Consider the following 11546-nt stretch of genomic DNA (forward strand, 5'->3'; position numbering starts at 1 on the left):
ACTGAACAAGCAATAAGACAAATTCACCTTTCACCTCATCAACACAGAATCATGGAATCATGGATTATAGAACGGCTTGGGTTGGAAAGGACCTTAAAGCTCAACTCATTCCAGCCCCCTGGCATGAACAGGGACACTTTCCACTCTCCCAGGTTGCTCCAACCAGCCTTGAACACTTCCAGGGATGGAGCAACCTCTGCCAGGGCCTCACCACTCACACAGGGAAGAATTCCTTCCAATCCAACCCTGTCCTCTGTCATTTTGGAGCCATTCCCCCGTTGTGCCACCCCGTGCCTGTGTAACAAGGCAAAGCTGGTACCTCCTGTGCGTGTTGCGGTTGCTGTTGACGTGACCCTGTCCTGTGCACCCGGGCGTGGGGCATTTCAACACGTTCTCGTGCATCGCCAGGACTTCAGAGCCAGAAGGGGAAGGGCAGAAGGGAAGGGAAAGAGAAACAACTTAATAAAAATCAGAGAGAAAAAAAAAAAAAAAAAAAAAAATCATCAAGCCTTGTACGCTGGTTTCCTAGAAATCACGGAATGTGAAATGCTGTAATTAGGGTTTGCAGAGGGAAAAATAAAAGATTTGCAAGGCAGCAGTGTCTGGGTCAGCACTATAGATTAGCATCTCTGCACAGAGCCTGGGCTTTCTCCTCAATTTCTGATTGCAATCCAGTTCCCCCCATCCAGCCCCTCCTCCTCACTCCTGCATTGGAACCAGGTCTCCAGTTTCAGGTAGTTTTAAGTGATTGAAGTTGTAGCTCTGCTTTTATCCTTAGGACCAGTCTTTGTTTGATTTTTATTTTTTTATTTTTAATCTTCAGGATTATTGCTTCCTGCAGCGCTGACCTTAAAAGTAAAGAAAATAATTTGATCTGCAAGCTTTTGTAAAGCCCACAGCTTGTGTTAGTTATTTATTAATATTTTTGCTTGCATTCCAGCCTGTGAAGATAACTGTACTTTCTCCTTGTTTCTTCCAGTTCTGTGTTTGTGTCAGACCTGCAACCTTTGAAATTACTGATAAGGAAGGGCTCCTCTTTCTTTTGGTCTATTATGCCGTTATCATAAACGTACAACATTGATTTTTAATGTATCTGTACTCAGAAAGCTATTTAGGATGCTGGTAGAGAGGTGGAAATACAATCTCTCTCTGTGCATATGTATATAAAAAAATCTGTTATGAAGATGATAAATATTATCTGTAGAATAGGTGGATCTTGGTATAGCACTTTGGGAATTTTGCAGTGACTAGGGCCCAGGAGACTCAGCAATCCTGCACATTCTGAATCACTCCTCTTTTTTCTACGTGGCAGCATTTTTGGACAGCAAGGAAGAATTTTTCCCAACGTGATGTCCTGAAGTAGGGAAAAATATGCAACTTCCAGTGTAAATATGGGCACTGCTTAACACACCTCTGGAGGTGGGCAGGTGTTTTTAAAGCCCCTCTTTGATTTTCAGAGAAGGGATCTCATTCTCCACAGGATGGTGCTAAAAATCCTTTAAGAAGGACAGGACTTCCAAGTAAATCCCTACCATGGTTCCTGTGATTAGTGATAACACTTTGGTGGATAACAGCGTCCAGGATCAACTTGGAAAAGCACCATCCCTTGCCAAAAACTCTTGTTATGCTCCAAGGAATAGCATCACACTTGTTCTAGGGACTCAATCATAAAATTCAAATCATTTGAGAAATTCCCCCAAGAAAATTAGGCTCTAGGCTAATTGAAGCAGCCCTTGGTGTCCCAGCATGTACTCACTCTCGGGGGGGATCCTGTCCTTGTGCGGACAGCCGGAGAGGCTGCGGTGGTGAGGGTAAAGCCCGGTGACGTGTCCAGTCCCATCACAGCCAGGAGTTGGACATTTGATTTCTCGCTTCTCGGGTCTTGAAGGATCTAAGGATTGTGGGGAAAGGGCAGGTTAGTGGATTTGGAGGGAAAAACGTGGAAGGAAGTGCTGAAGATGCTCCTCTCCATCCTGCCAGTCATGCAGGGAGAAACCTTCGGGTTTGGAGGTTTTTCTCCTGGAGTTGGAAGCGCAGCACTGGAAATCTCAAAAATTGAAATTGGCAAAGTGATTTGAGGAATTAACACAGCTCAGAGCATAGAGGTACTCACAGTGACTGAGCAGGCAGCCTGGCTCAGAGCCAGAGGATGCTGAAGTCCCTGCCCTCATGTTTCTGTGGCCAGAAACCACTACTTTAAAACCCACTTGGATTTTTACCAGCCCTTCTGCTCAGGCTGAGATTTTCAAGGTTAACAGACAATTCAGGCAAGCAATTCCTCTGCTCAGAGGGAGGAACCCTCGTGACGGTGTAGAGGACACCACCATTTTATGCATTCACTGTTGACATCAAGGATGTCCCCATCTCTCTAGACATTGAGGATTTGTGATTGAATTTCCCCTGTGGGCTGTGAACTCCCCCACATCAGCCTAATAGTCTGTGCTGAGCAGACTTCAGCTCTTCCACCAGGGACGGGAAGGAGGGAGGTTCACACAGGTTTGTCCCGTACCTTTGCCGTAGTAGCTCTTCCGGATGCTGTCCAGGGGTTTGTTCTGCTTGTCCTCCACCTGGAAGTGCTTCACGTGCTCTCCTGGCAGCCGGCTGGGCTCCCGCACGATCTTCACCTGCTCGGCTTTCAGGGCAATGGCTTGTTCCAGCAGCCCCAGGTTGCCCCTGGTCATCATGTCGTACATCTCCGACTCGTCAGTCACAGCTGATTTCTGGGAGCGCGCGTCGTCGTCCTTGTCGTCATCTGACCGCACCTCCACGATGACCGAGTACTCGGGCTTGGGGCTGAACTGCCCTTCACAGTGGCTTTTCTGGGGGTCCTGAGAAGTGTGAGGAGCTTCCTCGCAGATCACTTCAGGAGCCATCTCCTCCTCCTCTTCCTCCTCCCTTCTTCTTCCTCTTCCTCCTCCTCCTCCTCATCCTCTTCCTCCTCTTCCTCCTCCTCGTCATCCTCATCGTCATCCTCCTCCTCATCCTCTTCTTCTGCATCAGCCTTTTCCAGTTTGCAGGGCTCCTCTCCGCTCGCGTCGTCGCGGGGCTCCGGACACAACTCGCTGCTGCGCTCGCTGGTGACCTCGATGACCTCCTCCGCGTCCTCCGTCTGGATGATGATCTCCTTGTCACACTCCTCCTCCACCAGCTCCTCTCCCGCATCCTCGTGCACCAAATGCACCACGTTGGACGCTGGCTTGGAGCCCTGCAGCTCCGCTTCGGGCAGCTGCCCTTCGATGGCGAGGGTTTCCTCTGCTATTTGGCCTAAGTTTAGGAGAGAGTTGGCGATTATTTCTTGGTAGCTGCTATAGTTGGCCTTGCTGGGCCCAGATGTACTTGTTGCTGTGTTTTGTCCATAGTGGGTTGATTTTGCTGGGCTTCTCTCTGAAGGGGGAAAGAAGGAATAGAAAGAAGGGAAGAACAAAAGATTGAAAAGAACAAAAAAAAAAAAGAGGAAATGAGAAAAGGAGGAAAATAAGAAAGGAGTAAAAGAGTAAAGAAGGGGGAAGAGAAAAGAAGAGGGAATAAAAAAGGAGGCAAAGAAAGTAATTATATAAACTCATAAAATACAACTTTGTCATATTTAAACTTAATTGAAATCAGAGCCTGGCAGTTCCACCCCTGGAGCAGCCTAATTTATTGAATTTGGGGATGGCAGGTGAAAGAGGATTTCCATATGGAACTCATCTTCCCACTGCCACCTCTGCTGCCAGTGCTCCGCAGCCCAGGGCTCCAAAACAGTGAGCAAGGCAGTCTTGAGACCCCAGCTGAAAATCCATGTCCTTTCCCATCTCCTTTTCCTGACACTCCTCTGCTCTTGGATAGATCTGTCCAGGAAGGAGGATCCTGTGTGGGACACTGGCTGCCTTCCCTACCCCACAGCAAGCTCCTCTGTGCTTTCCATGGGTCTTCCCCTAGGGAGCATCCCTGATGGCAAAGCTCTCATTTTTAAGACACTGGAGGCACTGTGCCTTCTCAGCTTAACCAGAGCATTGCCACTGTGCTTCTACCCAACAATGGGTCCCCCCAATAACTGAGGGACCCATCCTGTACATAATTCAGGGGAGCTATAACTCCTAGCTGTTAACCCTTCCTGCCCTCTCTTCATCTGCAGAACACGGCTCTGCAATCAATAATGATAAAGCACCTTCTGCTGCCTCAGGGCTGTGGGTCTCCTCCTGCTCCAGCACCTCTGCCTCGTCCTCCTCCAGCATCCCCTCGGACTCATCAGAGCCAGACTCCTCCTTGGCCTCAGCCTCCTCACTGCCATCACTGTCCACGTTGTAGCCTTCATCCAAGGCCAGTTTGAGCGGATGGGATTTCCTCTTCGACACCAGATGTTCGGCCTCAGCATCCTGAAGTTTCCTCTTCTTGGCCAGAGGGCAGCTTTGTAAACTGCAGATGGGATCAAGGACCAGAGAGGAGGCATTGCCGAGTGAGAAAGGCCTGGCTGCCTCATCCCAACCAGTTAGGCAAAAATAAGTGGGACAAATACACAAAAACTATTAAAAGAATTATCCAGCATCCCAGATTTTTAGCTGGTTTAACCCTCTGTGGCCAGATGTGCTCTTAGACCTTGACTTTGTGTAACCACATCAACTTTTTTCCAGAAATCAGCACACAAATGCTGGGATGTGACATCCCAGGACTAATGTTGGTGATGAACACCATGAAACCAGGCATGGGATGCAGAACCAGCCCCTGGGACACATCCACCAACTGCTCCAATTTCAGAATCCACGGGTGATGAAAACCCTCAGTAAGGCTTGCACGGTCTCCAAGGCAGCCAGTGTGTTCTCACTTGCCTTCCCCATCCATAGAGGCACCAGGCAGACCCAAATCTCTGCCAGTCAGCAGCTCCCACCAATCCCAGACAGCTGAGTCAGACACTTCTGGCCAATTTTGGGATCTGTAGGAAGGCTGCTATGAATCTGGAAAAGCAGTTCCCCCCAGGATCCCTCAGGAACTGATGGAGAGCCAGAAACAAGAAGATTTGGGGCAGACAAGTTGGGTTGCTGCTCTGAACCAGACTTTATCCAGTGAACACCTGTCTTTGGGTCTGTTGCTCACATTTTTCCATCCCCACCACCTCCAACCCCACCTCACCTTCTGTGTCTTGCGTACTTCCCACGGATATGTCCTGAGCCGTTACAGCCTGGGGTTGGACAGCTTGGGAGGGAAACAAACAACCATCAGGAACAGCAAGAGGGCCAGCAGAATTAATTAGGATTGCATAAAGTACACTCAGTTAAACAGGTTCTGTGCCCAAGGAACAAGCTAACTGTGAAGAGGAAGTTAATTTCCTTCAAATGGTTCTGTTTGTCCCTTTGAAATCCAAGGGAGGACAGGAGAGAAGCCTTGCAGTTTGCTAAAAATTAATGGAATTACTCACCCCATTTAATTAGATGAACAGTTCACTGTAGTTTATGAGTATGTTTAATTAAAGATTTGCATGTGTGAGAGCAAGCTTTTAAAGGCAGACAGCTACTGCACTCTGCCTCCCTGCTGCTACACTCCAGTTTTCTTTTTCTCAGGAGGAAAACATGGGGTTTTCCCTTATCTGGTGGCTTGTCAGGGAAGTGGGGCCACTTACAGTAAGAAATATGTGTGTTTTAGGGAAAAGCAGACTGAGATTTTATCAAGGAGGTTTGAGCCTGACACATTGCATGGAGATCCCCAGGATTAAAATCCTCAAAACCTTGCTTTTGGGGGAATGGATGGGGTTGAGGTGAGTAGATCTCCCAAAACCCTGCAATTTTTTCCTGCTGCTCTGCAGGAGAGGATGAGTTAAAGGCTTGCAGGGAGCTCTGAGCCCGCTCACAGCCAGTGCTGCCTTCACTTGAGCATCCCTCACACGGGACCACGCGCCTCCCCTGCAGGGGTAATTAGTCCCAGCTCCAGGAGCTGTAAGGGCTCCAGATAAGAAGCATTAAAGCAAACATTTTCTGGCAAAACCAGATTATGGCATTGATTATAGGATGCCCAAGTGACTTGCCTGATGTCTGAGGAATTCTGGAGTCGTGTAGGATTAATAACCTCGTTTAGCACTGTGTCACCCTCAGCCTGGGAAGCTGGAAGTGCTAATGAAATCTCCTGATGGCAGTGCAGAGGGAGAAGGCATTGCCAGCCCAGAGGGGATCTGGCCAGCCTGTTATTCTCAGAGTAAAAGACATGGGACAACATTAAACAGTACCAAGTGCAAAGTCAGGCTTTAGGGACTCAGAATTTCTGCTCTCAGCAGAGCTCAGCCCCTGCAGAGAGCTGAGGAGGGTCTGGCTGCACTAATGGGTGCAGCAGCTCTGGGAGCACCGTGGGTTTTTAATGGTTCAGCTCCCTAGAATTCAAGTCAGATCTTTTTCAAAAACTATAACTCAGCCCAAAACTGGGGCAGGACAGTGCTGCTGAGCTGTCAGGAGGGTGGGAATCCTTCCTCCAGGGAGACCAAGTGTGGCTTTAGGTTAGCAAAGAAATGCTGAGGGGACAATGGTGGCACCACATCCCCGAAGGGGACACAGTGCTCTGGGGAGGTGGAAGCTGCACCTCATGGCTCCTCCAGATAAGTCCCCTCTTCCTGCTGTCCCCTTTTCCTGTGGCCTGGCTTGAACCCGTGGTGCTGCACATCCTCCAAGGCCATCTCCTGTGGGATGGCTCCCAGCTCTCCAGCATCCACCCCTGGGGTCTGGCCTGGCAGCACAGTGTCCCTTCTCCAGCAGGACACTCGAGGTCATAGGGAACAGGACCTCATCCCACTAACATGTACAATTGGAAGAGGAAGCTTCACTCTTCGCTGCTTATGATCTAAAAATCTATTTAATTTTAATTGCCCTTAGGACTGACTAAGGCTGCTCTGTCCCAAGCAGCCCCTGCCACACTTTCAGTGACTGCACACCAAAAAGGAGAGCAGTGTTTATGTCACCAGTGACTTGCCTGAAAAGGGCCTTATTCAATGGCAAACAAGAGGAGCTCTGATGAAGATGGTACAGGCTTTTATAAGTTTCCCTGTATCAATTAAAGTGGATTACCCATCACTCCATTTTTAATGTGGTTAAATGAAGCCTGCAATAAAAAGTATGTAGGAAAGAGACAAGTGGCTCAGCATCGAGGTTTGCCAAAGCAGGTGCCGATTTGGGATGTTTCTGGCTTGGCTTTGTTGATTTAATGCCTTTAAAAAGCACCAGCACAAAGGTGATGCTCTCCATGCTCTGGGCCAGGCTTTCCCTCCCCACTCTCCGTTGGGCAGTTTTCGTGTATTTTGGCAGGAGTCCCGAAAGGGGAAACGGGCTTCGAGGTCTATTAAAGCTGCTTTCCATCCCTCAAGAGCCACACACCGATCAGCTCTCCCCCTCTCCGCAGCCTTCATCTGCTTGACAAAAGGGCTTCTTATTGTTATGCAGACGATGCCCTGCTTCCAATTAGTCGATTAATCGTCCAGTTATTCAGGCAATTAGGTGACAGCTGCAGAGATGGCTTTGTGGAGCACTCTGTCCTGCCCCTTAGATATGTCACCTGCTCCAATTACCACCTCCACTCAAGTGTTCAGCAATAAAAGTTGGAGAAGGGGCATGCCCAGTGCTGGCTCCTCCCGGCTCTCCAGAGTAATAGGAGAGTGGAGGAGCAAAATGCTCTGAAATGGGGTTGGTTTAGGTCCAATTACTCTTTGACACACGCGGGAGGCTGCAAGGAGAGGCAGCCCCTGCTCTGAGTGCCTGTGCAGGTTAAAGGCTCCTTCCTCTGGCATAAGCCCTGTGGAAGGTTTAGTGGGAGCTTACAGGTGGGGGAGGCTCTTACATGGAATGAAAGCTCTGGAGGGCTGCAAAGGCTCTGCTCCTGCTCTTTTGGCTGCTGCTGTTGGCATCCCAGCACTGCTAAATGAACAGAGGTGACTGAGCAGAGCACAGGGGGGCTGAAGGAGCACCCAGCACCAGAAGAGATGTGACAAATACATGGACAAAACCTCTGGTTAGTAGGATGGTGTCCCCAGTGATCCTGAAACACAAACCGTGGGCGTTAGGTTTGAGTGGGGTTTAGATCTGGGGTGGGACACCAGTCTAATGTGATTCATCCAGAGCTTCAGATTATTTCTCTAACTCTTGTGATTCCTCTGATATGCTGTCAAATGGTACCCTGGGGACTTGGACACAACCACCAGCAGAAGCCCCCCATCCAGACCCCGTTAGTCCTGCAGGTTTGCTCCCCTCACCCAGCTTTTCTCTCAAGCCAGTCCCCCCATCCCTCCCGTGGGCAAGGAGGAGCAGGGTCCTTACCTCACCTCCTGGCCGATGAGCTCCGTGGGCACTGGGCGAAGGGCAGGACGCAGCAATGGAAACAAACAGCAGGTCAGAAACAAACTGAGGTGCCCAGCCCACCCAAGACTGAAACTCTCCTGCCAGCAGGATTTGTGTTTCCTCCCCAGACACCCCATTTGGAAAAGAAAGGGCCAATCAATGTATCCTGTTGTCTTTTGCTGCATGCCAGCCTGTAGTAAATGAAAATCCTGCCTTGTAAATCCTCACCTGTGCTGATTTTCAAGCAGGTGAGTGCACATTGGCACCATCAGGAACTACCTCTCTTTGAATTCATGATGACTTTGAAATCAATGGAACTATTCTGCATGCATGTAACTCAAACACTTCTAAATAAAGACCATGTTTTCTCATGCTTTCATCTCTCTTTTTGCTCTTTAAATCTGCTCATCAATTTCTGTCTTTCGCAACTGTTTCCCTGCAATGGCTGCATTCACCTCTATAACACCAGCATTTTTCTCCTCTCCCTGTCCCTTCAGACTGATGCAGGAGCCCCTGACAATGCTCAGACATATGGTAGGGATTTGTTACTTGTGGTATAGCATAAACAAGAGTTTGTAGAATTTTTTGGGATTATTCCCTATTTGTGAATGAGAGGGCTTCTCACTGCTCACAACAAGAACACACAACAACTTCACATCTCAGCTGAAAACTTACATCTAGCCAGGAATCCAAATAATCAAGAGGAAAAAAAAAAATCCCTCAGCACAAGTCTAAATTTGCCCAGGCTAAAAACCATAACACGTTTGCTCAATTTGTTTGAGCTAATTGGGTTTCCTGGGATCCAGCTCCCGGTGGGATGACTCACAAGCTTCAACAAACTGGAGGCAGTGACGAGTCCCAGGGTGCAGGCAATAAATTACCTTTTCACATCGAGAAACCCACATTCAAGTGTGGGGAACGCAGGGTGTGAGAAAATAAATAGAATCAGGGCGCTCTAATTTGCAACCTGAACGAGCACCTTTGTGTATGTGCAACAAAGCAGTGAAATCCAGATATTCAAGCTCAGTTCAACACAGCTGGTAACATCTGGGTTTGGTTTTGTTTTGAAAAGGTGCAGGTGCTGTGAAGAGCAGGGAGGAAGGGAGGTGAGGACAAAAGGAGGGTGGCCCAGCCCAGCTGTAGGATGAAGCTGCAGTCCCTGCAGCCATCACACCTTTCCAACCTTGTTGGCTCCTCACTTCCAGCCACCTTTGTCACTTGTCACATCTACAGCCACAAAAAAGAACCAAAAAATAGAGAGGCCCCTCTGTAACTATCACACCTGGCTATGGGACCACCTGAGGTGACACCCTGGGCTCTGTCAGAGCCTCTCACCTCCTCCCAGGGAGAAAGCATGAAAAGAATTTCAGTTTTCTTTTCATTTTAAACATGAAATAAATCACAATCAATCTTTGCATTAACCAGTTGTTTGCCCTCCCATCCCTGCCAGGGATGTCCCATTTGCTTCTCCAGCATGAGCTACTTCTGCCAGGCACTCTGAGATGAGAGACTTCAAAGCTTCTGGCAGAGTGAGCCTGATGAAAGCCCCAGGAGCTGATCTGAAGCTCCAGTGATTGCCATCCCCGACAGCAAAGCAGGCACGGGGGCTCTTTTTCCTTATTTACTTGTTATTTTCCTTCAGCTGTGTGTAGAGGAAGAGGGTTAAATATCATAAGGACCAATAAAGTTTTGTGGGTGGGACTTTTGTGGGGTTTTTGAGACAGATTTCAGTGGGGCAGGGGTAGTGAGCATAACTTGAAGAGTTAAACCTGAGCTTGAAAAACCAAAGGGTATTTGGAACAAGGAAAGTGCAGGAGCTGAGGTCTGCACAGCCCAGGGCTCCCACTCACCTCGGACAGACTTGGACCGAGTGCGTGCTCTCTTATCGTCATTTTCTAAACTCATCTGCAACAGAAGGAAAAACATCATTAAAGGTAACCAGAAAATCATCATTAAAAGTCAAGCTCATATGTGGTTGTCACTTTGTGTAAATACTTGGGTGGCTGGGAAAGCTTTCCTGTGTCTTTGAGATGGAGGCTTCCTACCTTAATTCTATTGTTGACCCACAGTGCCCAGATTTAGCAACTTTAAATCAATTTCCACATTCTGGGACACAGGAAGGACTTTGTCGAGTAGCACAGAGAGACAAACACCCAGATGTGTTGGCTGTGCCTGAGATAGCCCTTGTTAAGAGCAGAACTGATTTCTCTGGATTTGCAGCACAGAGCTGCTGTGAGCACCGGGGTGGAATGCAGAATCAGAAATCTCTGAATGTGTGTCTGAGCTGATCTCCTGCCTGAAAAGGGCAATTTTTCACAAGTGCCCTAAAGAACAACCTCTCCTCTCTGCTTAAATTTGCCGCAAAGAGGACTGCATCTAAATAACTCACAACGTGGACATCAAACACAAGGTCTGCAGGGAACACGGGCATGAATAAGTAACATTGGGGACTTCAAAGTTCTGGATATTAATTAAACATCACCACATGCCACAAGGTAGCAGGAGTCTGAAGTGCAGCCACCTCTGGGGTACAGCACCTTTGAAAGCAGGCAGTGCCTGGAGGTGGGAGCAGGAAAGCAGGGACCTCCATGGCATGGCACAAAGATGTGGCTGGAATAATAGAAATGGGATTTCATTAAAGTTGTCAGAGGAGCTGCTGAAGCGGTCAAAGAACTGTTTTACATCTTGCTCTTGACACAGATGCTCTCTCTGCAGGCAGGAGTGCCTGGCAGTAAATGTCAAGGGGGAATGGCAACATCAGGGTGTGAGCAGGGCAGGGGATCAGGGCCTGGTAGGTTGGGAAGACAATCTGGGTTTTACTGCAGTGTTACCATGTGGGACATTCCCTCCAGAGATTACAGGGAGGGAGAAAAGGAGGTGAGAAAACCATTTACAAGCTGGATTTGACATAATAAAAACAAACTGTCTTTGGAATATCCTCCAGACCCAGTTAGAGAAGGAACAAACCAGCTAAATGAGGAGGTTCCATGGCTCCAGCAGCCCTGACAGAGCAGGGACACCATCTGTGCTGTCCCTGGTGCAGGGGCAGGAAGGGACATGCATGTGGAGTGTGTGCTGCTCCACTGGCAGTAGGGAATGTGCTGCTGAATCCCTAAAGGCACCCTAAAAACATCTCTATGAATGCTACTCCAGCTCCCAGCAGAAGCGCCAGGGCTCCTCACCCTCAAAGGAGGCACTGCTTGGTGCTTTCCCTGAGGTTTGGGAGCAGCAGAGAGGGAGGGAGGCTGTTGGGGCAGGCAG

At 48.7% G+C, this 11546-nt stretch overlaps 1 protein-coding gene across 1 annotated transcript in view; it reads right to left on the reverse strand.

Moving 5' to 3' along the window:
* The window catches only part of MYT1 (myelin transcription factor 1), a 34979-nt gene extending 24789 nt beyond the window's left edge, over positions 1-10190 (reverse strand). Inside the window, 8 exon segments of the mRNA XM_056507416.1 lie at positions 320-410; positions 1757-1891; positions 2510-2896; positions 2899-3384; positions 4148-4395; positions 5107-5169; positions 8265-8295; positions 10136-10190. Coding sequence (XP_056363391.1) covers positions 320-410; positions 1757-1891; positions 2510-2896; positions 2899-3384; positions 4148-4395; positions 5107-5169; positions 8265-8295; positions 10136-10190 — 1496 coding nt within the window.
* Between the last annotated feature and the right edge of the window lie 1356 nt (positions 10191-11546).

Source organism: Oenanthe melanoleuca, chromosome 20, assembly GCF_029582105.1.
Source record: "Oenanthe melanoleuca isolate GR-GAL-2019-014 chromosome 20, OMel1.0, whole genome shotgun sequence".
NCBI lineage: Eukaryota > Metazoa > Chordata > Aves > Passeriformes > Muscicapidae > Oenanthe > Oenanthe melanoleuca.